Here is a 27,526-nt window from a genome sequence, read left to right on the forward strand (position 1 = left end):
TTGGTGCTAAATGCTAAATTTTGGAAAAATATCTTCATTATTGATATGCATAATGTATTAAATAACTATCAAAGTTTCATCAATTATAACGTGGAATTTAATTCAAATGAAAGAGTCGAAAGATAGGATTAATTACGTAGCTGCATACATGTAAGCAAAGCATAGCAAATGGTCAAGTTTGATTCTGTGATCTTGTGCAGTCTTTTCAGAGTCACTGTGGCATCCAAGTAGGAATAGAATGTATGAAGTGTCACTGACGGTCAATAAAAAAGCTCAGTCTGTAATTTAAAACATTCCCCCAAACATGTTTTTGAGGCAGTTTTCTCTGATCATTGAAATACATCTTCACTTAAATGATGAGTAACTTTTGTATAAGTCTAGTAAATAGTGAATTTCAAACATTTGCTTTTCTGAGGATAACTGGGGAGAAGGTTGGACCACTCAGAGATGAAGGGAGGAACTTGTGCTTGGAGGCTGAACAGCATTGATGTACAGACAAATCTTGGGGTTCAAATCCATAGCTCCCTGAAAGTGACCACACAAATAGATAGTGTGGTAAAGAAGAAATATGGCATGCTTGCCTTTATTGGTTGGGGAAATTGTTTACAAGAGTCACCAATGTCATGTTGCAGCTTTATAAGACTTAGGTTAGACCGCACTTGAGAGTATTGCATTCAATTCTTGTCGCTTCATTACAAGTAGGGTATGGAGGTTTTGGAGAGGGTGCAGAAGAGGTTTATCAGGATGCTGCCTGGTTAGAGGGTATGAGCGACAAGGAGAAGTTAGAAAAACTTGGGTTTTTTTCTTTAGTGTTCAAGGCTGTGGGGAGACTTGACAAAAATCTATAAAATGATGAGATGCATAGATAGGGTTGTTGATCGGAATCTTTTACTCAGACTTCAAATATCTAATACTAGACTGCATGCATTTAAGGTGAGAGGGGGAAATTTCCAAGGAGAAATGAGGGGCAAGCTTTTTACACAGAGTAGCAGGAGTGTGGAACATACTGCCAGGGTGCTGGTGGAGGCAAATACGATAAGGGTGTTCATCGGACTTTTAGATAAACATACAAATATGCAAGGAGTGGAGGGATATGGACCAAGGGCAGGTAGAAAGGTTTAATTTCATTTGGTGTCATGTTTGGTACAAGATAATGGGCTGAGGGTCTCATTCCTGTGCTGTTTGGTTCTATGTTTATAATTGCCTCCTACCAGATAACAGAAGTTACAGTAATAAAAAAAATACAGGAAATACTCAGAATGTCAGGCAGCATCTGTGCTGAGAAACCTCAATATGAAGTGGCCAGCAGAGGATGGAGGTCCAGAGAGTTTAATGAGTACTTTGTAGATTTTCATTCAGTCCCAAAAAAAATGTTTCTGCAAGATATGTTTTTAGTACTGAATTAATTGAATCAAAAAAAGAATGAAGAGCTGAAGCAAATATTTTGACTTGAATGAAGTAAAGATAAAAACCTACATGTATGTTTATATGACCACAGGACATCCCAAAACACTTAACAGCCATTGAAATACTTTGAAGTGTAGTCACTGTTGTAAGTTAGGAAATGCGACAACCAATTTACCTAGGGCAACTTCTCACAAACAGAAATTTGATAGTCACCTGAAAATGCATTGCTATGATATTGACTTAAGGGATCATGTGGGGATAACTTCCCTTCTCTTTGAAAAAGTGCCCACAGAACATTTTTCATTCATCAAGTGAGTGACTTGGTTTAAAATCACATTGAATTACAGCTTCCCCAACAATTTTATTTCTCCCTAATACTACACTGGACTATTAGCTTTGACTTTGTGCTCAAGTCCAAAATTTGTTCGAAAAGAAATGGGGACACGTGTTGTGATTTGAAGAATGTTGGACTCGATGTTTTTGACCTAGGTTTGTGTTCTTTTACAAGATGTCTCTTTTCTACTCACAATATAAACTAATCTTAATTAGATTTGACAGAGAAGCAGAAACGTCTGTTGGTTTGACAAGTAAGATGAGTACAAGGTTGTGACGTGGATCTACTAAGAAGGAAAATGTTGGTAATTCCTTTGGCATGAAAGATTTACTTGAGTTGTTTGTCTCTGAGTTCATATTTTTCATCTTAGTTATGATAACAGTAAGAAATTCAGGACTAAATGTAATATCCTGTTAACTTATCCCTTTTGGCCCTTGATCATGGAGGTGTTTATGGTTATTGGTGGACAATTCCAGATGGGCTAGCAACCTTTGACTTTGAGTCCAGTCTGAGCGGTGACAGATTATTTTACCATGGATGACATGACAATTGTATCTGATCCTCATTTATTATTTGTGCTTTTAAACTTTCAGGAGCTTTTACTGAGTAACATGAAGCACAGTATCAGAGTTCTCATGACCCTATTACTATCCTGACTTCGAGCGAAAGACTGGTGAGGACAATTCCAGTGTAGCCGCTATAACTTAACTCATCTGCTTGTCTTAATAAAGTAAGAATTTTGCATCTTCTGGCTTCTGTGGCAGTATGCCATATTTAGTACTGTCCGTACTTATTAGTTTGAGCAGTCTGGGAGAGAGGCTTCAATATAACTTGCCATTTTTGATGCTTCTGCAGTTTAGTTTCCTCTTGAATTTTTTTATGTTTAGTTTTTGCATAAGTTAAGTTTGTCACATAAGTGCATTCATGAGAAAATCATCTACCATATTTAATCACTCTTTTAAAATCTGCTTGTTTTCTTTTGTCTTCTGCAAAGGTAGCTATTGCAGATCTTGAAAGGAAACCTTATTTTCTCTCCTCCCCCATCCTTTCAGTTATATTCACCCCTCAAGCCCAATGATTACACTGGAGTTTGTCCTCCGGTAACTCAGTTCATGCTGACCATTTGACCTTAATTAACTGGTGGTCTTATTAACTTGTGTAGGTAATCAAAGAAATCGTTTGAACAATTACATTTGAATATTTGCATCAGTAAAGTTTTCATGATGGAAGTAGATCGTTGAAATGGATCTCAGAGAATCATGACAAACGCCTTGCAGAATGGGCAAACTCATTTTTGTTTACATTTGGCCATGGTAGAACTGACTAAATGTTTGGTCAATGAAAGGAAGTTGCAATGAAATTACCTCTTCTCCCTATCCCATGAGTTGTTGCTGAGAAAAGTTTAGTCTCTCGAGCCCATGATAAAGAACAGAAGTTATTTTTGTCTTGCGAATATTGTAATTTAATTCATTTAGGGAATGATTAAGTCTGAATATGGAGCCCACACTCCTAATTATTCAAACCAAGTAACAATACTGTGACAACCATAGCTCACGCTGCTTGGTTTACTACTGGTATTCTCTGGACTCTTCTTTTCTGACTCTTTCAAGAGATGAGTTAGTGTAAATACGGGTTCTTGTCTTCACGGTTTTGCCACACTGGTTGCCTGTAAAGCCTCTGAGAAGCATTCTGCTAAATCTTAGGGGAATTCTGTTTCTTATGAGCACCTGTTAGTTCTGCAGACTTTCGGTTGATCGATTTAGGTCTAAAGCTGCGGTTGCCTGAAATGTTCAAAGTCAACTTCCTTTCTAATTGTAATACAACGTCAAGGAGCAGCTCAATAGGAAGTGGTTGTGACGTGTATGTGCATCTTCACACGGAAATCTGAAGCTGTGTTGTACAAGCTGTGACTTTTTAGCTTGATGCTGTATACTATGTTTTAATTTGAATTTGAGAAGGCGAGACTTAAATTTTGTACATTTGAAAGATGAATGTGTTCAGAAAACAAGTTTCCTCTTCTCGTGGTGAATACAGAAGATCCCTCTCGGACTCAGCTCATTGTGATAGGAATCCCAACAGTCTGAGTGCTTATCAATGGCGCACAACTTCAAAGCCAAAATGGAAAATTTACAAGCGGGCCCACTCGGAGCCTTTGAAACCAAATATTGCTTATAAATGGCACTCTGCCTCGGGTTTCTCGTGGACCACTAGCAGACGGATTTTTTCTGACTTGAATAACACCAGTTTATCAGACCAGGATCAGCCAAAATCAGCTAAGCCTCATCTTAAATACACTGGATCAGATGATGTTCTGGAACAGTCTCCTGCCCAGGTGGTGCAAGCAAGTGCCAAACTCTCAATAATCCCATATCATAGATCAATTTCTGAACCTGGTTGCTCTTCACACATTGAGAAACCACCTTTGAGACAAGTCCACTCAGATGCTGAGCAGAGAATTGATTTTATGCGTGGTTTCTTCACTACGGTATCGAACCGGCTTTCAAAACTATTGAGGCACAAAGAAGAACCAGATGTGGATTCATTCCAGGAAGGTAATATGTCTCAAGGTGCCTGACTGCTTCAGGCAGATGTTGATGACTTGGGAGTTATGAAAGGCAATCACGTTTTAATTGGTGAAATTGGTGAAATGCAATGTTTCAAAGGCATTAAAGGAGGAGAAATAGATCTGTGGGCACCCTACAGTTCTAAAGGTTCAGAAGCTGGAGAAACTGGTGCTGTATTTTTGGGACAAATCACTACTACTAAAAATATGATTCTGTTCTTTGATTGATTGCATTGTAGTCCAGTGTTCACTTTTGGTTTCCCCACATGAAAGTTAATATTGGGATTCTGGAAAGAGAATATAATTGGGCCATGAGATGGTTACCCAGTTTGAAGAGCAACAAAAGAGAAATTTCTTCACCCAGAGAGTGGTGAGTCTGTGAAATTGTCTGCTCCAGAAAGTTATTGTGGCCAAACATTGAATGTTTTCAAGGTGCTGGATACAGTTGTTCGGGCTAAAGGAATGTGGAAAAAGCAGAAACAGGATATTGAGTTAAATGAACAGACATTATCATATGATGGAGCAGAATCAAAGCATTGCATGGTCTACTGCTGTTCCTATTTTCTGTGATAAGAGCTCGAACTGGCCATTTGAGGATAATTTAGATTAGAGTGGTGCTGGAAAAGCACAGCAGGTCAGGCAGCATCCGAGGAGCAGGAAAATCGACGTTTCAGGCAAAAAACCCTTCATCAGGAATGGAGCTTTTCTCAAGTGGGAGCATTCAAAGGAAAAATTGTTAAGGGTGAGGACCAGTTCAGCTAAACGAATGAGTGTGTCAGTGGAAGGGTACTGTTGGGGACGTCGGGAGAGGAAGAAACGGAGGGCTTGGAGGCCCTGGTCATGGCGGATGGAGGTGTAGAGGGATTGGATATCCATGGTGAAGATGAGGCGTTGGGGTCCCGGGAAACGGAAGTCTTTGGAGGAGGTAGAGGGTGTGGGTGGTGTCTCGAACATATGTGGGGGGGGTTCCTGGGCTAGGGGGGGATAGGACAGTGTCAAGGTAGGTGGAGATGAGTTTGGTGGGGCAGGAGCAGGCTGAGACAATGGGTCAGCCAGGGTGGTCAGGCTTGTGGATCTTGGGAAGGAGGTAGAATTGGGCGGTGTGGGATTCCCGGACTATGAGGTTGGAAGCTATGGGTGGGAGATCTCCTGAGGTGATGAGGTTCTGTATGGTTTGGGAGATGATAGTTTGGTGATGGGGGTGGTGGGATCATGGTCAAGGGGGTGGTAGGAGGAGGTGTCTTCGAGTTGGCATCTGGCTTCAGCGGTGTAGAGGTCAGTGCGCCAAATTACCACTGCACCCACTTTATCGGCTGGTTTGATGGTGAGGTGGGATTGGAGCAGAGGGAGTGGAGGGTTGCGCGTTGTGCGGGTGAGAGGTTGGAGTGGGGGAGGGGGGTAGACAGGTTGAGGCGGTTAATGTCTCGGCGGCAGTTGGAAATGAAGAGATCGAGGGCAGATAATAGGCCAGCGCGGGGTGTCCAGGTGGATGGAGTGTGTTGGAGGCAGGCAAAGGGGTCCTTGGATGGTGGGCGGGAGTCTTGATTTTAAAAGTAAGCTCGGAGGCGGAGGCGGCGGAAGAAGTGTTCACCGTCACGGCGTGTATTAAATTCATTCATGTGTGGATGGAGGGGGATAGAGACACACTGCCTCTATTCCTGATGAAGGGCTTTTGCCTGAAACGTCGATTTTCCTGCTCCTCTGATGCTGCCTGACCTGCTGTACTTTTTCAGCACCACTGTAGTCTAGACCCATGCCCTCCACCTCCTCCAAGACTTCTGTTTACCCGGCCCTCAACGCCTCATCTTCACCATGGATGTCCAATCCCTCTACACCTCCATCAGCCATGACCAGGGCCTCCAAGCCCTCCTCCGTTTCTTCCTCTCACAATGTCCCCAATAGTACCCTTCCACTGACACTCTCATTCGTTTGGCTGAACTGGTCCTTACCCTAAACAATTTCTTCTTCGAATCCTCCCACTTCCTCCAGACCAAAGGGGTAGCCATGGGCACCTGTATGGGCCCCAGCTATGCCTGTCTCTTTGTTGGCTGCATAGAACAGTCCATCTTCGCAGTTACACTGGCACCACTCCCCACCTCTTCCTCCGCTACATTGATGACTGCATCAGCGCCACCCCGTGCTCCTGCAAGGAGGTTGAGCAATTCATCAACTTCACCAACGCATTCCACCCTGACCTTAAATTCACCTGGACCATCTCTGACACCTTCCTCCCCTTCCTGGACCTCTCCATCTCCGTTAATGATGACCGACTTGACACTGACATTTTTTTACAAACCCACCGACTCCCACAGCTACCTGGATTACACCTCTTCCCACCCTACCTCCTGCAAAAATGCCATCCCGTATTCCCAATTCCTCCACCTCCGCAGTATCTGCTCCCAGGAGGACCAGTTCCACCACAGAACACACCAGATGGCTTCCTTCTTTAGAGACCGCAATTTCCCTTCCCACGTGGTTAAAGATGCCCTCCAATGCATTTCATCCACATCCTGTCCCTCTGCCCTCAAACCTCATCCCTCCAACCGTGACAAGGACAGAACCCCCTTGGTGCTCACCTTCCACCCTACCAACCTTTGCATAAACCACAACATCCGACAACATTTCCGTCACCTCCAAATGGACCCCACCACCAGAGATCTATTTCTCTCCCCACCCATTTCTGCTTTCTGCAAAGACTGTTCCCTCCATGACTACCTGGTCAGGTCCACGCCCCCCTACAACCCACCCTCCCGTCTTGGCACCTTCCCCTGCCACCGCAGAAATTGCAAAACCTGCGCCCATACCTCCTCCCTCACCTCCATCCAAGGCCCCAAAATAGCCTTCCACATCCATCAAAGTTTTATCCACACATCCACCAATATAACTTATTGTATCTGTTGCTCCCGATGCGGTCTCCTCTACATTGGGGAGACTGGACGCCTCCTCACAGAGCGCTTTAGGGAACACCTCTGGGGCATCCGCACCAATCTACCCCACCGTCCTGTGGCCCAACGTTTCAACTTCCCCTCCCACTCTGCCGAGGATGTGCAGGTCCTGGGCCGCCTCCACTGCCGTGCCCTCACCACCCGCGCCTGGAGGAAGAACGCCTCATCTTCCGGCTCGGAGCACTTCAACCCCATGGCGTCAATGTTGGTTTTCACCAGTTCCCTCATTTCCCCTTCCCCCACCTCACCCCAGCTCCAGCCTTCCAGCTCAGCACCGCCCTCATGGCCTGTCCTTCCTGCCTATCTTCCTTTCCACCTATCCACCCCACCCTCCCCTCTGACCTTTCACCTCCATCCCAACCCCCATTCACCAATTGTACTCTATGCTTCTTTCTCCCCACCCTCGCCCTCCTCTCTTTTCCAGCACCACTCTAATCTAGACTCTGGTTTCCAGCATCTGCACTCCTTGTTTTTACCTTGAGGATAATTTAGTTAAGTTATATTGGATCAGTAAGGGAATTGTTTTAATGGACCATTCAACCATTGTGAATACTTTGGGAGGCAGCCATGACTCATACATCCAAGTTGCATATAGTCAGATGGAGATTGCTGGGAAAAGAAGATGGTCCTTAGAAACAGGTTGCTGCCTTGAACGGTGGGTGCTGATTTGCTGGATTTCTTCAAGTGAGATCTGTATCGATTTCTGGATGGGGAGAAGATAATCTTATGTAAATGGTGGATTATCTGAGTCAGCGTGATCTCCAAATGATATATTATGTGGTACTTCTTCATCTGACATTTGGAGAGCCTGGACACCACATAATGTTACATCTATCTTATCCACAAACACTTATCCAAACTCTTATCAGCATTTATTGCCATCCCTTGCCCTTGAGAAGAGGGAATTCCAAGATTTTGACCCAGCAACAGTGAAGGAATGGCAGTATATTTTCAAGTCAGGATGGTGAGAGGCTTGGAGGGGAACTTGCAGGTGATTGTGTTCCCATATATCTGTTGTCTTTGCCCTTTTTAGATGGAAGAGGTTGTGGGTTTGGAAGGCGCTGCCTTAAGGATCTTTGGTAAATTTCTGCAGTGTATATTGTAGATAGTACATCCTGCTGCTACTGAGTGTCAGTGTGGGAATGGGCTGCTTTGTCCTGGATGGTGCTAAATTTCTTGAGCTTTGTTGGAGATGCAAACATCCAGGCAAGTGGGGAGTATTCCATCGCACTCCTAACTTATGCCTTGGAGATGGTGGACAGACATTGGTGAGTCAGGAGTTGAGTTATTTGCCACAGTATTCCGAGCTTCTGATCTGTTCTTGTAGCCACTGTATTTATATGTCTAGTCCAGTTGAGTTTCTGGTCAATGGTAACCCCTGGATATTGGTAGTTGGGGATTTAGTCATGCTAACATCATTTAATTTCAAGAGGCAATGGTTAGATTGTTTCTTATTGGCAATGGTCATTACCTGGCATTTGTGCAGTATGAATGTTACTTGCCACTTGCAGCCAAAGCCTGAAACTTGTTGCAGTTGAATATTCACTGTGTCAGGAGTCATAAATTGTGCTGAACATGGTGCTGTCATCAATGTCATCCTCACATCTGACATTATGATGGAGGGAAGGTCATTGAAGATGTAGCTGAAGATGGTTGGGCCTCGGACACTGTCATGAGGAACTTCTGCAGAGATGTTCTGGAGCTGCGATGATTGACTGCCAACTATCACGATTATCTTCCTGTGTGCCACATATGACTCTAACTAGCGGAGGGTTTGTCCAGGTATGTGCTGTACACAAAAAGCAGTACAAATCCAACTCTGCCAATTACTGACCAATCAGTCTACTCTCAACCAATGGTAAAGTGATAGAAGGTGACATGACAGTGCAATCAAGCAGCATCTGCTCAGTAATAACTTATTTGTCAGGTAAATGATGGGATTGTAATGATACAGGGGAATAGCACATTCTGGAGCCAGTGAGTTGTTTAATTGTCGATCACAATTCACAACTGGATGTGGCAGGACTGCAGAACTTAATTCTGATCTTGGTTATGGGATCACTTAGCTTTGACAGTCACTTGCTGCTAATGCTGTTTGCCATGCAAGTAGTCTGTTTGGTGGCTTCTCCAGGGTGACTTTTAGGGCTGCTTGGTACTGGCCCTTGCATGCCCTCCCGTGCTCTTCATTGAACCAGGATTGATCCCGTCGCTTGATAGTACTGATTTGAGCGTGGAGTTAACTGGGCCATGAGGTTGCTGACTGTGCTGTTGTTACAAATGCACGTGCAGAGACATTTTTTAGATGGAAATTTAAACAAAAGGGTGCAAGCATATTGCCAATTTATTGCCCTCATCATGAATGATATGTGGAAAGAATGGCAAACAGGAATGTGAAGAAACAGTAGTTGAAATTTGAAAAAGAAAATTACAACATCTTAAGTTCCAGGATCCTGTTTCGGTTTGAGTGGCTTTAAATGACTTTGGTTGCAAGTGTTGTGAATAGTGAGTTTAAAAATCTCACAACACCAAGTTACAGTCCAACAGGTTTATTTGGAAGGAGCAACGTTTTGACATCTAGTGCTTCCAAATAAACCTGTTGGACTATAACCTGGTATTGTGTGATTATTAACTTTGTACACCCCAGTCCAATACTGGCACCTCCAAATTGTGAATAGCGATGTATTTTATGTTGGATTAGTAAGGAATTTATTCTATGTATCAGGAATTTATCAAAAATATCAAGAAATTCTGAGAAACATTATGTTTTCTGTTATATTTCTTTCATGCACGACAATCTTGCATTCCTGAGAAGTTGTCTCTCTGGCCTGAAGTACTGACTTAGGGAATATGTTTGTCACTTTTAAATCCAATCACAACAAGTATAATAGTTTGATAATTTTGGACTGTACAACTCAGTGCAAACCCATGCAAATGTATTTACTTTGACCTAGTGAAAATCTAGGGTGCACACTCTGAGATATTGGTAGTTCGTATTTACTACTCCAACAACTTGCTTTTATTCACATGGCTAAATTATATCCATATCATCATATACATGTTCATGTGGTGGAGATTGTGCAGAACATATAGAAACTCATTGGAACACAGGAGCCAGAATAGTCAATCGTTTCCTTGAGCCAACTCTGCAATCAACGAGATCATTGCAAATCTTCTACATCAGTGGTATTTTCCCCCAGTATTCCCACATCCCTTGGCGTCTTGAACTTTCTTGTGGACTGATCTCTGCAGCCCTCTTCGGGAAAGAATTTCAAATATTGAGTCCGTATTGAACTTGACATTGATGACAGAGGCACCATTGAAAACACACAGTGGTTACTCTGACAGTGTGCTTTCAATGGTGCATCTGTAGAAGTTAGTGAGCGTCCTTATGGAGAAGCCAAATTTGCTGAGCCGTCTGAGGAAGAAGGGGCATTGTTGTGCCTTCTTGACTGCCACATAGAGTCATAGCGATGTACAGCACATGAAGATTTGGACCCGGGGTGGGTCTCTCGGTTTTGCAATCAGTCAATAAACACTCTAAATCAGTCTGACCATTAAGAGTTCATTTTTTATTTCATATACGGCCGAGTACAGAATGTCCAGAAACACAGAAGTTATGTACTTCCGTATCCCTCGGAGGAGCTGCACGCACTGGCTTAATACAGAGGTATTTTTATACTTTTCTTAAAGCAGAACATAAGGCATGATTGCATAGCATATTCAGACAATTACCAATCAATACATGATATCACTTCATTGATAGTTGCTTGATGCAATGATATTAACTGGTAAACAACTTAGATCATAATGGTTAGATCTTTTTATCTTGTGATACAAAGACCTGCAGTAGTCACACAGACATAGGTCATGAGTCTCCCTGTTCTAACTCAGCATTTATTCAGGTTTCAGACTCTCAGAAGGAAACAGACTCTTCGGTGCACTTGTCCATGCTGACCAGATATCCTAACCTAATCTAATCCCACTTGCCAGTACCTGGCCCATATCCCTCCAAACCCTTCCTGTTCATCCAGATGTCTTTTAAACATTGCAATTGTACTAGCCTTCACCAGTTCTTCTGGCAGCTCATTCCATAAACGTACCATCCTCTGCGTGAAAAATTTGCCCCTTAGGTCACTTTTATATCTTTCCTCCCTCACCTAAACATATGCCCTCGAGTTCTGGACTCCCCCTCCATGCCCCTCATGATTTTATAACCCTCTGTAAAGTCACCCCTCAGCCTCTGGTGCTCCAGGGAAAACAGCCATAGCTTATTCAACCTCTCCCACTGCCTCAAATGCTTCAACCCTGGCAACATCCTTGTAAATCTTTTCTGAACCCTTTCAAGTTTCACAGCATCTTTCTGATAGGAAGGACACTGGAGTTGCACGTAATATTCCCAAAGTTGCCTAACCAATGTTCTTTTCAGCCGCAACTTGAGTTCCAACTCCGTACTCAATACTCTGTGGGGGTAGTCCAGGACAATTTGTTGATTATTGTCCCCCCGAGCAGCTTGATGCTGTCCACCCTCTCAACCTCAGTTCTGTTGATGTAGATGGGAGCGTGTTCTCCTCCTTCCTTTTTGAAATCAATGATCAGTTCTTTAGTGCTGATGTTGAGGGAGAGGTTGTTCTCATTGCACCACACCACCAAGCTCTCTATCTCCCTTCTGTATTTTGACTTGTCATTGTTAGATAGCTGTCTCACAATGGTGGTGTCGTCAGTAAATTTAAGATAGCATTGATCTGAAACTCCATGACCAATCTGGAGGGGATAATGGTGTTGAAGGCAGAGCTGCAGTCAATGAACAGAAGTCTGATGTAGGTGTCCTTGTTGTCCAGATGTTCCAGTGATGAGTGCAGTGCTAGGGACATGGCATCCACTGTGGACCTGTTCCGTTGGGAGGCAAACTGTAGGGGATCGAGACAGGCTAGGAGATTGGAGTTGATGTGGACCATGACTGGCCTCCTGAAGCACTTCATGATTAGTGAGGTCAGAACCACTGAGTGGTAGTCAGTAAGGCACATTGCATGTGATGTGCTTTCTTCAGTATGGGCATGATGGTGGTCTTCTTGAAGCAGGTGGGGACTTTGGCTTTTAGGAGGGAGACGTTGAAGATGTCTGTGAATACCTCTGCCAGTTGGTCTGCACAGGATCTGACTGCTCGGCTGGGAATGCCATCCGGGCTATCACTTTCCTTGAGTTGACTCTCAGGAATACCAATCTGACATCTGTAGTGGTGACCCAAGGAACAGGTATCCAAGGCTGTTGGGGCAGGCATCACTGTGCTGCTGGCATTCTGCTCAAGTTGAATGTAGAGGCCGTTGAGCGCGTCAGGAAAGGATGTGTCTTTGTCTGCTATCTTGCTCAGCTTCATTTTGTATTCTGGAATTGGTGAAGCCACTGTTGGAATACTGAATGCAATTCGGGTCTTCCTGCTATAGGAATGATGTTGTGAAACTTGAAAGGGTTCAGAGCAGATTTACAAGAACGTTATCAGGGTTTGAGGGTTTGAACTATAGGGAGAAGCTGAATAGGTTGGGTCTGTTTTTTCCCTGGAGCATCGGAGGTTGAGGGGTGTACTCATGAGGTTTATAAAATCATGAGGGGCATGGATAGGGTAAGTAGATAAGGTCTTTTCCCAGTGATGGAGAGTCCAAAACTAGAGGGTATAGGTTTAAGGTGAGAGGGGAAAGATTTAGAAGGGACCTAAGGGGGCAACATTTTCATGCAGAAGGTTGTGCGTGTATGGAATGAACTGCCAGAGGTGGTGGTGGAGGCTGGTACAATTACAGTATTTTAAAGGCATCTGGATGGGTATATGAATATGAAGGGTTTAGAGGGATATGGGCCAAAAGCTGGCAAATGGGACTAGATTAATTTAGAATATGGTCGGCATTGACATGTTGGGTGGAAGGGTCTGTTTCTGTGCCGTATATCTCTATGACTCTCTGACTATATTATGTTGCCTTTGATTTTCTTACCAGTCTCCTTAACCCTGTGTCCATTAATTATTAGCTTTTCTGCCATTGGGAACAGTCACCTTTTGTCTATTTTGTCTGGATTTAATGATTTTGAAAACATTTCTTAAATCTGTTCTCAATGTCCTCTCACAGGAGAACACCAAATTTCTCAGTCTTTATTGCAAGTGAAACCCCTTGTCTTTGTAACCCATTTTGTAAACCTTTCCAACCTTCATTCTCAGACCTTCACATCCTCACAAAAAAGGCATTGCCCTAGAATTGGCAGCAATCCTATATAACTTTAGCTAAAGGTTTCATCAAATTTATTGTCTTTTTATATGATAGCAAATGATAATAATGAATTAAATCAATGCCAGACAAAACACAATTACTTTAAGGTATCTAATGTAGAAAATTTGCTTCCAGACCAGTGAGGTTCAATCCAAGATCAGCAGCAAGCTGCCCATCATCGGACAAAACCTCATATGCTGCAGGCTGACATGAACTCTTTCTTACTGTGGTTTTTCTCTTATCCATCCAGTCTATGTGCTTTTTGTCTTTGTCTCTCCAGTTTGTGTTGCCATTTCTGAATCTGTCATCCTGCTTTGCATTGCTGCTTGCCTCCCCAGTTATTTTCTTTTTGGAATCCGACTTCTCAGGTGATTTCTATTGTCCCTGATACCCGAAACCTCCTAAGTGCAAAGAAATTGGTACACCCTAATAATGGCAACCTGCACAGCTCAGACAACATGGTGTATTGCAAGCCATGACAGCTGAGGTGTTGCTGGGATATGCAAGAAATATGCTGAATCATGAACTGCAGTTCTCAGCAGATCAATTGTATATTGAATAACTGCTTTTCAAAGTGATAAGTGTTGGGAATCCTATTACAGAGTGATTGTCATAAAGTCATACAGCATGAAAACAGACTCTTCAGCCCAACTTGTCCATGCCAACCTGGTTTCCTAAACTGAACTTGTCCTGTTTGCCTGCATTTAGCCCATATCCAACTGAGTCGAGAAGTGTGGCACTAGAAAAGCACAGTAGGTCTGGCAGCATCCGAGGAGCAGGAGAATCGACGTTTCGGGCATAAGCCCTTCAGTCCTGATGAACCTAAACTAATGAATCATACCTCCGATATAGAGTCATAGATATGTACAACACAGACCTTCGGTCCAACTCATCTGTGCCAATCAGATATCCTAAATTAATGTAGTCTTTTTATTACTGTAATTGTACCAGCAGCTCATTACATACACGCACCACCCTCTGCGTGAAAACATTGCCCCTTGGGTCCCTTTTAAATCTTTCTCCTCTCACCTTAAACCGATACACTCTAGTTTTGTACTCCCCTGCGCTGGGGAATAGACCTAGTCAATTTACCAATCCATGCCCCTCATGATTTTATAAACCTCAAAAAGGTCACCCCTCCATCTCCGACACTCCAGGGAAATTAGACCTAACCTATTCTGCCTCTTCCTATAGATCAAACTCTCCAGTCCTGGGAACATCCTTGTAAATCTTTTCTGAACCCTTTCAATTTTCACAACATTGTTCCCATAGAAGGGTGGCCAGAATTATTTTCATTATTCTAATGGTGGCTCCATCAATGTCCCAAATAGCCGCAACATGACATCCCAACTCTTATAGTCAATGCGCTGACCAATGAAGGCATGCATGCCAAGTGTGTCCTTCACCACCCTGTCTACCCTCAACTCCTTTCAAGAAACAGTGCACTGGCACCTTGAGGTTCATTTGTTTAACAAAACTCATTCGGGCCCTACGATTTACTGTATAAGTTCTGACCTGATTTCCCTTACCAAAATACAACATCTTACATTTATCTAAATTAGCCCATTGGTTCATGTGATCGAGGTTTCATTGTATTCTTGAGATAATCTCCTCCATTGTCCACTACACCACCAATTTTGGTGTCATCTGCTAACATGCTAGCCATTTATATAAATTATGAAAAAACCGTGGACCCAACATTTGCTTAAGCTTGGAACGTTTCTGGATTGTAGCATCATGTGACTACTACAGCTAAAGTAAACTAGGAAAACTTGAACTGGAAGAACTAGCCACACCCATGTCATTGTTAAACTACACTTCAATACCTCTGCCTTTACGACTTCTCTTGGGGAGAAAAAAAACCAAGCACAAAATAACCCTTTAAGTGATAACATCATCACAATGCACACAGTCTTATATTGCAATTCTTCATTTTTGAGTCTTAAAATCCACTGTATGTTTGGTGTTATACCGATTTATTGTCAATGTTTCTTATGTTTCACTTCCAAAGCGTTTCTTTCCACATCACAAATATCATGTGTAAAATGTTTTCTTTGATTGAGTAGGAACACAAGGTCTCCCAGCTCTGAACACTATTTTGCCAAATATGTACTCTTTTGTTATTTATACATGCTTTCCATGTAAAGTTGAAGTGTGATAGTAAAAATGGTTTTCTCCTTTTAGTCACTTGTCTTGAAATCTCCCTGTTGACTTGGTGTTAGTTTTTTTCTCATAATATTCCTGTGAGGTGCCCTTAGATATTTCATTGCATCAAGCCCCCTTTCCAAATGAAAATGATTATTGGCTGGAATTTAAACCTTGTAGACCAAAACTGCTTTATGTGAACAGAGGATTATATTTGACCACTTAACAAATGAGTAGTTCGACTGCTAAAACCATTCCTAATCCCAGACTAGTAACTCATTAGCAGTTAGATTTCTCTTTAAATAAATGCTGCATTTTAAATCCATAACAATTGATGTGTTAAATATTTGGGATGCTGTATTGGCATTCTTGGTGAAGACCATAAGAAGTAGGAACAGGAGCAGGCAGTATGGCCACTCAAGCCCGCTTCACCATTCAATGAGATCATGGATGATTTGACATGCCTCACGTCCACTTTCCTGCTTTTTCCTGTAACTCTCGATTCTTCGACTGATCAACATAAGAACTCGGAGCAGGAGTAGGCCGTCTGGCCGAGAATCAAGAATCTACCTTTGCCATAATTATACACAGGGACTCTGCCTCCACAGTTCTCTATGGCAAGAGGTTCCAAAGACCTTCAATGCTCAGAAGAAACTCTCACCATCTCGGTCTTGAATTGGTACCCTTTTGTCCTCAGTCTATGCCATGAGGGGTATCATCCTCTGAGAATTTATCGCATCAAATCTCTTGAGAATTATTTATCTTTCAAAGGTATCACCTCTCATTCTTCTAAACTGCATTGAGTAGAATTCCATTCTGTTTAGCCTTTGCTCATGAAACACTCCCTTCATATTGGGGATCATCCCAGTGAACCTTATCTAAACTGTCTCTAATGAAACCTTTCCTTAAGTAAGAGAACCAACACTGCTCAAAGTATTCCAAATGTGATCTCACCAGCACTTTGTATAGTTGTAGTAAGAATTTCTTACTCTTACACTGCAAATCCCTTGAAATGAGAGCCAACGTTCTATTAACCTTCCTAATAGGCAAACTTCCTGTGTTTCGTGCAAAAGCTCCCCAAGTCCCTTTGTTACTTCCTCTAAAAAAAAATCTCAAATAAATTAATGAAATAGATTCATAGTTTGCCTTTTTGCTGGAATAAATGCATGCATTACTTTCAAGGGCAATGACTTTCCTTTAGAAGACTGAGAGGATTTGGATAAGTTCAGTGTAGTGACTGCAGGAAGATACATGATTTGCAACGTATTTGGAATTCTGAAGCAATATTTTGTGGAGATCTGTAGCATAGCCATAATGTAAGATTTTGGATTAGTGTAGAGTTCGATGATTTGAGAACATAGCTTTGTAGCAGTCATGTGAATTTTCACATAATTGCAACTGTTGCAAAGGAGCCATCTTTAAGCTTATGCCTGCCAACATCTGTTGTCTCAGTGCTTATAAATTGCTGTCATAATTTCTGCTCAGGAACTGCTTGTGCAGAATTTTCCTTTAATTTGCACTCCCACAATAGTTTGCTGCTGAAGCTCCGCACTCCTTATTTGGTTGAGAAATTGAATTTTCTGTTGCACATTCAATTAAATGTTATCCAATATGCAATTCAATTACAGGAGAGGGGAATATTTCACTAATCCAATTTATATGGGCTTGTTTGAGAATTCTGATTGATGTGATGAAGAAAAAATAATTGGAACTCTATCTTAGTGTCCTGTTCTTGAGAGGCACTTGTGTTTCCAAAAATCATTTTGTGATTTGAAATGTTCTAAATGATGTTTTCAAGGGTTGACCAAATAATACAAATTTAAGATTAGGAAATAAAAGATGGAAAGCATGAATTATGGGGTTGGAGCATTGTGAAGCAATTGCATTATATTTAACTTGGTTTACTTTATTTCTTTTCTCACATGAATCACAAGGATATTCCACCATGAGCAAAGTGTCATGTTCGGATAGCTCCTTTGCCATCGAGTTCCTAGTACTGATGAGTTGATTGTTATTGGAGATTTCCATCATGATCTTTCTTTTTATCCCTTTATTGATGGCAGTTGTTGATTGTTCTGTGAAGTTAGCTTATATGTGTGCCACTTAAAAATTTAATGCTGTACTTGGCTACATTCATGTCATCGAGTCATAGAGAATGTACAGGACAAAAACAGACCCTTTGCTCCAACTTGTCCGTGCAGGCCAGATATCCTAAATAAATCTAGTCCCATTTGACAGTGTTTGGCCCATATCCCTCTAAACCTTTTCTACTCATATACACACATAGTTGCCTTTTAAATATTGTAATTGTACCAGCTTCGACCATTTCCTCTGGCAGCGTCGCTACACACACCATCCTCTACATGAAAAGAATTCCCCTTGGGTTCCTCTTAAATCTTTGCCCTCTCACCTTAAACCTATACCCTCTAATTTTGAATTCTCTCACCCCAGGGAAAAGACCTTGTCTATTTACCTTATCCATGCTCCTCATGATTCTCTGAACCTCTATAATGTCGCCCCTCAACTGCTGACACTCCAGGGAAAACAACCCCAGCATATTCAACCTCTCCTGATAGCTCAAACCCTCCAACTCTGATAACATCCTTGTGAATCTTTCCTGAACCCTTGAAAGTTTCACAACATCCTTCCTGCAGCAGGGAGACCAGAACTGCACACAATATTCCAAAAGTGGCCTAACCAATGTCCTATACAGCTGCAACATGACCTCCCAATTCTTTTACTCAATTCATTGAGCAGTAAAGGCTAGCATATGAAGTGCCTTCTTAGCTGTCCTCTTTATCTGCGACTCCACTTTCAAGCTTCTGTGAACCTGCAGTCCAGTGTGTTGTGTATGGATTTTGTGTCCACATTAACATCATGATCCAGTGTGAAAATTGGCTCCTTGAAGATTCTACTCTCACTTGAAGAACCATTGGCCATTTCTACAATGTGGTTAACATCTGTAGGATGTTCTGGGGACAAATTACTGTCATCACAAGTTACTGTACAATATAAGTTGAGGAAAAATGTTTGTCTATCAGATAAATATTCGATTTTTGTACTACACAAAGTATAGCATGTTAAATATCCTTACATTAAAGATGTTTCAAGATTTGTGCTTGTAAATTTCCAATTTCAGTTCAAAATGAGCAATTACTTTATGCTTTTGGCTAACTCAAACTCTAATTACATTCTAGATTCAACAATTCACAACTGAACATACAATATATTGTTGTATGTGCTAACATAAATTCCAATAAAGTTGCTGCTGATATATCATAAAAAAAACCATTCAATAGTAGACAGAAATAAATGCTACTGAAAGGAAAAGCACAAACCAGTTTGTATTCCACATTTTGACTTAAGATAGAGTCATAGTGATATAGAGGACGGAAACAGACCTTTCAGTCCAACTTGTCCATGCTGACCAGATATCCTAAATTAATCTAGTTCCATTTGCCAGCACTTGGCCAATATCCTTCTAAACCCTTCCTATTCAAATACCCATCCAGATGCTTTTTCAATAACGTAATTGTACGAGCCTCCTCCACATCCTGTGGAATTTAATTCCATACACGCACCACCCTTTGTGTGAAAAAGTTGCCGGTTTGGGCCCCTTTAAACCTATGTCCTCTAGTTCTAGACTCCCTCACATTAGGGAAAAGTCCTTGTCTGTCTACCCTATCTGTGTGCCTCATGATTTTATAAACCTGGGGAAAACAGCCCCAGCCTTTGCGGCCTCTTCCTATAATAGCTCAAACCCTCCAACCCTGGTAACATCCTTGTAAATCTTTTCTGAACCCTTTCAGGTTTCACAACATCTTTCATCCAGCAGGGAGACCAGAATTGTACATAATCTTCCAAAAGATACTTCTAGCTATTGTTTCAGTTCTCAATCAGTTGAAGATTGCAATCCTGGTCCTTAGGTATGTAAATCCAATGAGAATGAAAATATCATTTTCAGTGAAAAATTAAGTTTTATTAGATCGTTAGATCTTGTATATTTTACATCAAAGTGCTGTGCGCTTGAAAAATCAAGCCTTTCAAATTCACTTGTGTTTCCTGACAGCTTGTTCATAAAACTCAAGGGAGTGGACTGCTCCTTTCATAACATAAGCATCAAACATTCAATCCACCACCCTTTGCCAAGCCATTGAGAGGTGATATTGAGAGTATGATTCATGATGGCTCGGACAGGAGGATTAGAAACAACCAGAACTTATTCAATTTGCATAAAAACTTGGCAACAAGTTTAAGTTTGTACTTTTCGACACCGATTCTTCTATAAAATAACTGAAATTTGTTATATGCAAGACAGTGAGAATTTAATAAATGCTGCAAGTTGTTTGTGTAAAACTGATCTTGATACTTCTCTCACTTTTGAATTAGTGTCCTCAATTCCATTACTAACATCCAACTTCACCACTTCTTCACCTCTTTCAAAACCCCAATTACCTTTGTCCTGTCAAGACTATTGCCCTTAGTCTCTGTCACAATTTTATCATTGAAACTAATTTACACTTTTATTCTGGTCATAACTTGAGTCTGAACCAATCTATTCACGACCTCAGCATCCAAAATTGTATGTTAAGTCCTTTCTCATCTCAGAGTGCTGCTTTTCATCTGTATTACAATACACTTGTCCCATTTCAGTCCCATTGCCATCAGTCATCTTCCTTTGTCAGCTTTAATAATGGAGGATGGAAAAAAAGTTGATTTGCAACAAATGCTGCCTGGTATGGGGTGGGGAGGTCTTATGAGTAAAGGCTGAGGGAAGTAGTAGTTGCAAGTGATTCTTTGATAATGATTAGATAGATTGTTAAGTTTGGAGCCAGATCAAAGTAATTCCACTGAGCTGGATGACATTGGAGAGGCTGGAGAGGATGGTGGTTAAAGGCTGTAAGCAGGTCAAGGAGAAAGAGGGAAAGTTTATCTTTGGCATAGTCACACAGGATGTAATTTGGAACATGGTTAAGAGCCATATTAATACTGTAGTAGGGCTAGAAATTTATTTGAAAGAAGTCAGTCATAGAGTGAGAACATAGAACATTATAGCACAGGTCAGGCCCTTCAGCCCCCGATGTTGCGCCAACCTGTGAAACCAATTTGAAGCCTATTTATCCTACACAATTTTCATCCATATGTTTATCCAATGACCATTTAAATGCCCTTAAATTGGCAGGTCTACTACTGTTGCAGGCAGTGTACTCCACAGCTCTACTACTGTCTGAGTAAATAAAATACCTGAAATGTGTCCTATATCTATCATACCTCAATTTAAAACTATGTCCTCTCGTGTTAGCCATCCCCAATTGAGAAAAAGGGCTTTCACTGCCCACCCTATCTATCCCTCTGATTATCTTATCTGTCTCAATTAAGTTACCTCTCAACCTTCTTCTCTCCAATGAAAACAGCCTCATGACCCTCAGCCTTTTCTCATAACACCTTCCCTCCATACCAGGCAGCATTGTAGTAAATCTCCTCTGCACCCTCTCTAAAGTTTCCATATCCTTCCTATAATCTGGTAACCAGAACTGTACACAATATTCCAATTGCGGCCACACCAGAGTTTTATACAGCTGCGGCATGACCTTGTGACTCTGAAACTCAATCCCTCTACCAATAAAAGCTAACATACTGTATGCCTTCTTAACAACCCTATCAACTTGGGTGGCAACTTTCAGGGATCTATGTACATGGTCACTGAGATTTCTCTGCTCATCTACACTACCAAGAATCTTACCATTAGTCCAGTATTTTTTGTTCCTGTTGCTCGTTCCAAAGTAAATCACCTCACACTTTTCCACATTAAACTCCATTTGCCACCTCTCAGCCTAACTCTAGCTTATCCACAACCCTGTATAACCTGCAATATCCTTCAGCACTATCCACAACTCCACCAACCTTGGTGTCATCTGCAAATTCACTAACCCATCCTTCTCTACCCTCATCTTGGTCATTTATAAAAATGGCAAACAGCAGTGGCCCCAATACAGAACCTTATGTTACACCACTGGTAATTGAACTCCAGGATGAACATTTCCCATTAACCACCACCCTCTGTCTTCTTTCAGCTAGTCAATTTCTGATGGAAACTGCTAAATCACCCTCGATCTTATGCCTCCATATTTTGTGCAATAGCCTTCCACAGTGAACGTTATCAAATGCCTTACTGAAATCCATACACACCGCTTTACCCTCATCCACTTAACTGGAAAAGTTAAGTATAGTTTTAACAGGTGACAACACATCAAGGATTCTGAAGTGGAAGATAGAATTATTAAGTAAACTCAACATTTTTTAAGAAGAGCTACATTGGTATTTGCAATTGCTTGGTTTGTATCAAAGCAATAACAAATCAAACCAAATTATTCGTGACAAGCTAATAATTCTCAAATAGTAAGATGTGCTCTCAAGAAGTGAGAACACATGAACTTTTGGAAACTTGAATTCTGTGAAAGAAATAATCTGAAATGAGTTATTTTTGGCAATGATTTATCAGAGAAGTACTTGATGTACTCATGTTGTCCAAAACTAAAACATTATCATGAACATTTGAAGAAAAAGTCAGACTGTAGTGTGGGAATACAATGACATCAGACAGTTGCAAAACAGTTTGTTTATCATTACTATGGAAACCTTGGTGTTTCAGTCATGATGTGTCATTGAAGACTTTGGTTTTTTTCAAATCTGATGTCAGAGATATCTGAGCCCAGCCTCTCAAGAGATTTGCTACTCCCTAGTTTAAACCATACAATGCAAGTACTTAAAGGGATTATCTTTGAGATAGTCGGAGGCCAATGTTTTAACAAATCTTCTGAGACCTAAATTGTTATAAAGACAATGCATAGTACAATACTCACAATTAAGATATTTGTCCTGGACTGCCAGTTTTTTTTAAGTGTTGATAATTTTGGAACGAAGTAACATTGTAGACGGTGACTAGATGGAAACTGAAGTCGTGAACGAGATCTGTCAGATAGTTATTTGAATGGAGTTAGACTATAAGACATAGGAGCAGAAATTAGTCCATTCAGCCCATCATGTCTGCTCCGCCATTCAATCGTAGCTGATGTTTCTCAACCCCATTCTCCACTTTTTCCCCATAACCCTTGATCCCCTTGATACTCAAGAACCTATCTGTCTCAGTCTTAAATATACTCAGTAACTTGCCTCTACTGCCTTCTATGGCAATGAATTCCATAGACTCATTAGTGTCTGGCTAAAGAAGTTTCTCCTTATCTCTGTTCTGAAAGGTCTTCTAAGGCTGTGCCCTTGGGTCCTAGTCACTCCTACCAATGGAAATATCTTCCCAACATTTATTCTGACTGGGCCCTTCAGTATTCTGTATGTTTAAATTAGATCCCTCCTGATCCTTCTAAACTCCATTAAGTATAGACCCAGAGTCCTCAAACATTCCTCATATGTTAAGCTTTTCATTCCTGGGACCATTCTCATGAGTAGGCTGTACATTATGATTATGACTGGATGTCAAACTCATTATCCTTTCTCCTTATACCCTGTGATCCCTTTAAACCTTAAGAACCACATATTAGGAACCACATTCCTAAAACCATTCAATACTTTGGCCTTACTGTTTTCACAAGCTCACTACTCTCTGGTGAAGAAATTTCTCCTTATCTCTCTCCTAAATGGCGTATTCCTAATCTTTAGACTGTGACTGTATGGGAATAATGCTTTTGACTATCCGTATTAATGATTTGAAAGTATGTTAGAAGAAACCATGTGCAAGTTTGTGGAGAATACAAACACTTATTACAGTTTAGAGATCCTAAATTAGCCAATTAATTTGAATTAGTTGAGGTAGGGTGTGGATGTGTCGCTGTCAATTGAGCTTGGATATTTTACTCTCAGTATGTTTTTAGAGAAAGTGTGCTACAGTGGACATTTTATTACTTGGTTGTGTCATGGCGTTTGAACATATTCAAAGTTCCAACTTGTAATTTTTGTACATTAATACATTTACCTCAAGTGTTGCATGGCAGACAGCCTCTGTATCCTACCTCTAATCCCCTCGTCTGGTTCAATAATTAAGCTAATTTAGTTTATTGTGAATCATTCTCAGAGGATAAATTTTGACATGAATTTACTTCACCTTAATGTGATACTTCATGCATACCACAAGATACGAGTGCAACAGTCATTTTGGATGAAATTCCAGAAAATTTGTTATGAGAAACAAGAAGAGAAGCGTGTATGCCTTTCTCGATATACTAGACAGCTACTGATGTTCCATTCCACTATGATACATGTCCAATTTGTCAATGTCTGAAATATCCATGTTTTTGTCTTAATTCCTCTTGGCCTCCTTGGACAATACATCATCTGCTTCCTTGGCAAGAAGCCTGAGCTGGCTATCCTTATTTTTAGTGGCAAGTCGTAGATATTTTCTAATCAACTTCAGAAATGTTATTACACACCTCTGGGGCAGTGGAGACTTGAAACTAGGCCTCCTGGTTCAGAGATGGGGATACGACCACTGCACCTCGACAGCCATCAGTGGTCAGTTGTATTCTACAGCCTATGCTAGCCATAATAAGAGATATGTTAACTCATTAACCCTGAGTGAAGACTTGCTTGAGCTGAGAAAACTTAGTTTAACATGGAGACAGGGTTTCTTCTAAGGGAGCTTTCTTCTCCCCAGGCCAAGCTGTCCCAGTACAGTTACAACACTAGCATCTAGCTGACAGTGTGGAAAATTGCTCAATTTATGTCTTGTACATAAAAGGCAGGACAAATTCAACCCCGCCAATTACAGCTCCATCAGTCTACTCTCTATCATAAGTAAAGTAATGGAAGGTGTGTTAGTGCTATCAAGCAGCACCTGCTCAGAGATGCTCAGTTTGGATTCTGCCAGGGCTACTCAGCTCCTGACCTCACTTCAGTCTTGGTTCAAACATGAATAAAAGAACATAATTCAAAAGGTGAGGTGAAATTGACAGCCTTTAACACCAAGGATGCATTTGATCGAGTGTGACATAAAGTAGCCCAAGCAAAACCAGAATCAATTGATATCGGGGGCAAACTCTCCGTTGGTTGGAATCACACATTGCAAATAGGAGGATGATTGAATTTATTGGAGATCAGATACCCCTGCTCCAGGCCATCTCTGCAGGAGTTCCTCAGGGTAATGTCCAAGGGCACAACTATATTCAGCTGCTTCATCAATGATCTTCCTTCTGTTGTAAGGTCTGACGTTTGGATGTTTGTCAATGTTTGCACAATGTTCAGCACCATTTGCAATTCCTCAGACACTGAAGCAGTCATATTCAAATACAACAAGAACTGGACAAATCTGGGCTTGAACTAAAAAGTGGCAAGTATCATTCATGCCACACAAATATCAGGCTATGACTATCACCAATAAGAGACAAACTAACCATTGACCATTGACATTCAGTGGTGTTCCCATCACTGAATTTCCACCAGCAACATCCTGAGGGTTACCATTGATCAGAAACTCATCTGGATTCATCACGTAAACAGAAGCAGATCAGAGATGAGGAATACTACAGTAAGTAACTCACTTCCTGATTCCCCCCTGCCCCCCCCCACCAAAAAATACAGCCTGTCCACTATGTGCAAGGCGACCAGTCAGGAGTGTGATGGAAACCCCCCCCCCCCCCCAGTTGCTTGGATGAGTGCAGTTCCAACAACACTCAAGCTTGACACCAAGCAGGTCAAAGCAACATGCTTGATTGGCACTACATCCACAAGCATCCACTCCCTCCATCTCTGACACTCAGTAGTATTAATGTCTACCACCTACAAGATGCATCACAGAAATTCACCAAAGATCCTCAGTCAGTATCTTTCAAACCCACAACTACTTCCATTTAGAAGGACCAATGCAACAGATACATGGGAACGCCACCACCTTAAAGTTCCCCTCCTTACTTGGGAGAATAGCGTCTTTCCTTCATTGTCACTGGGTCAAACTCCTGGAATTCCCTCCCTAATGGCATTGTGGATCAGCCCGCAGCAGATTGACTGCAGCGATGCAAGAAGGCAGCTCACCACCAAATTCTCGAGGGCAAATAGCGGGGGGCAATGAATGCTGGCCTGCCAGCAATGCCTGCATCCCACAAACATGAATAAAAAAAAGTGGGATGGTTCCTTTTGCAGTCTTTGGTTGTGATGTCACCAGAACAGGCTGAGAATGATGATGATCCAATTCTGGTGCATCTATACATTTAAACCACTCCTCCCCAGTAGTGTTATTCTAAATGCTGCATCCTAACACATGGCTGGTTTAATTTTCACATGGTGGTAAGTCACAGCTATGTAGTAGTGTGGGAATGGAAAATGCATTCAACAGATGTAGTTTATTTAAGATTTGTGGGTTTGAGTCCAGGGCTAGAATAGATGACTTGATATACTTAGAAAATGTTTAGTTCTGAGCTCTGAGTGGGATAGTATAGCTTCATTTACCATCTGAGAATTACTAATTGACAATTCTGAGAATTTTCAAATTCAGCCCGAATAAGTTCTGTATCCTCTCATGTCTGTGCAAAATGTTCAAGTTTTTATGTGCAAAGAACGTCATTCAATGTCACTGAAAATGTTGTAGTTTGCTATCTCTCAATAATGTGAACCAGCACTAACAAATGCAGTTTTAAGAGTTTCTAATTGATTGTTCCATATTTGAATAGAACCAGAGGGAATAAAACAGCAGAAAGAACTGCTTTAGATTTGGTCAAGTGGGTAGCATCCTTTCCCCTGTCAAGTGAACTAATTAGACAGCTGCAAAGGGAGACTTTTAGAAGCAAACCTTCTCATGTGCCTCCAATAAAGTGTCTTCATGCTTGCTTTGGAAAAGCTATGCCAGCTGCACCATCTGAATTCTGTTGTTTCTCACACCCACTTTCATTCAGGCATTTCTAAAAAACTGTTTAAAAATTTAAATGAGCAAACTACATGTTCAAGGCATCAAAGTACATAATGTTAAGATACAGATTGGTTATGATGTAATTGAAAAGACGAGATTGACTGAATGGCCTCTTGTTGCACCTGTGTTCTTCAAGATTAGAGAGAGATTTGTACTTGGAGAATAAAAATCTGTCAATACTGACAAATGGTCTACACCCAAAATATATTAACAAGCTAACTCTTTTCAGCTACTGATTGAAATGATGCAGACATGAAGAAGATTTGTGGTAGATAATTTAGAGCTTTGTGTTATTGACAAGTATAGAATGTGAACAAAGAAGTGTAAATTAATTCAAATCTAAAATCTGACCGAAATGCATGAAGGCTGCCTTTGACTCCACCTCTCAGGAGTTGATGTGACTTAGTCAAAGCCATTTGGGTTATCCTGAAATAGCGATTTTAATCATACTGATTTACACTTGTTCGTCTATTATCTGATAATAGTAATCGTGCTGCGATTCCATGTATTTTTTGAGCCATTGAAGGGATTGTAACCTGATATGAAAGCATTCTATCCACAAAAGCCAGTTAACTGCTCAAGAATATTTCACAGGGCCTTTTTTTTAAAAACTCACCTGGATAACATGTTTTTCAAGCGTTTCTTAGCTCAATAGTGTGGGGATAAACAAAATGAATTTCAAAAAATATTGACTATTTTTAAGTACCTGCAGCCCTCTACTCCCTCTGCTCCAATCCCAACCTCACCATCAAGCCAGCGGATAAAGGGGGTGCAGTGGTAATTTGGCGCACTGACCTCTACACTGCTGAAGCCAGTCGCCAACTCGAAGACACCTCCTCCTACCGCCCCCTCGACCCATCACCAAACCGTCATCTCCCAGACCATACAGAACCTCATACCTCAAGTAATCTCCCACCCACGGCTTCCAACCTCATAGTTCGGGAACCCCGCACCACCTGATTCTCCCTCCTT

General features: G+C 41.4%; 1 protein-coding gene across 9 annotated transcripts in view; it reads left to right on the plus strand.

Moving 5' to 3' along the window:
- The window catches only part of rasal2 (RAS protein activator like 2), a 415,750-nt gene that overhangs the window by 96,838 nt on the left and 291,386 nt on the right, over positions 1-27,526 (plus strand). The window contains exon 1 of one of the 9 annotated variants that reach the window (XM_043699983.1): positions 3,648-4,293. The exons of 5 other annotated variants lie outside the window; for them this stretch is intronic. In XM_043699983.1, coding sequence (XP_043555918.1) covers positions 3,729-4,293 — 565 coding nt within the window. In that variant the 5' untranslated portion in view covers positions 3,648-3,728. Of the gene's footprint in view, positions 1-3,647; positions 4,294-27,526 lie in introns of those variants that run through there. 3 more of the 9 variants (XM_043699986.1, XM_043699982.1, XM_043699984.1) reach the window with 3 other exon arrangements.

Source organism: Chiloscyllium plagiosum, chromosome 11 (genome assembly GCF_004010195.1).
Source record: "Chiloscyllium plagiosum isolate BGI_BamShark_2017 chromosome 11, ASM401019v2, whole genome shotgun sequence".
NCBI lineage: Eukaryota > Metazoa > Chordata > Chondrichthyes > Orectolobiformes > Hemiscylliidae > Chiloscyllium > Chiloscyllium plagiosum.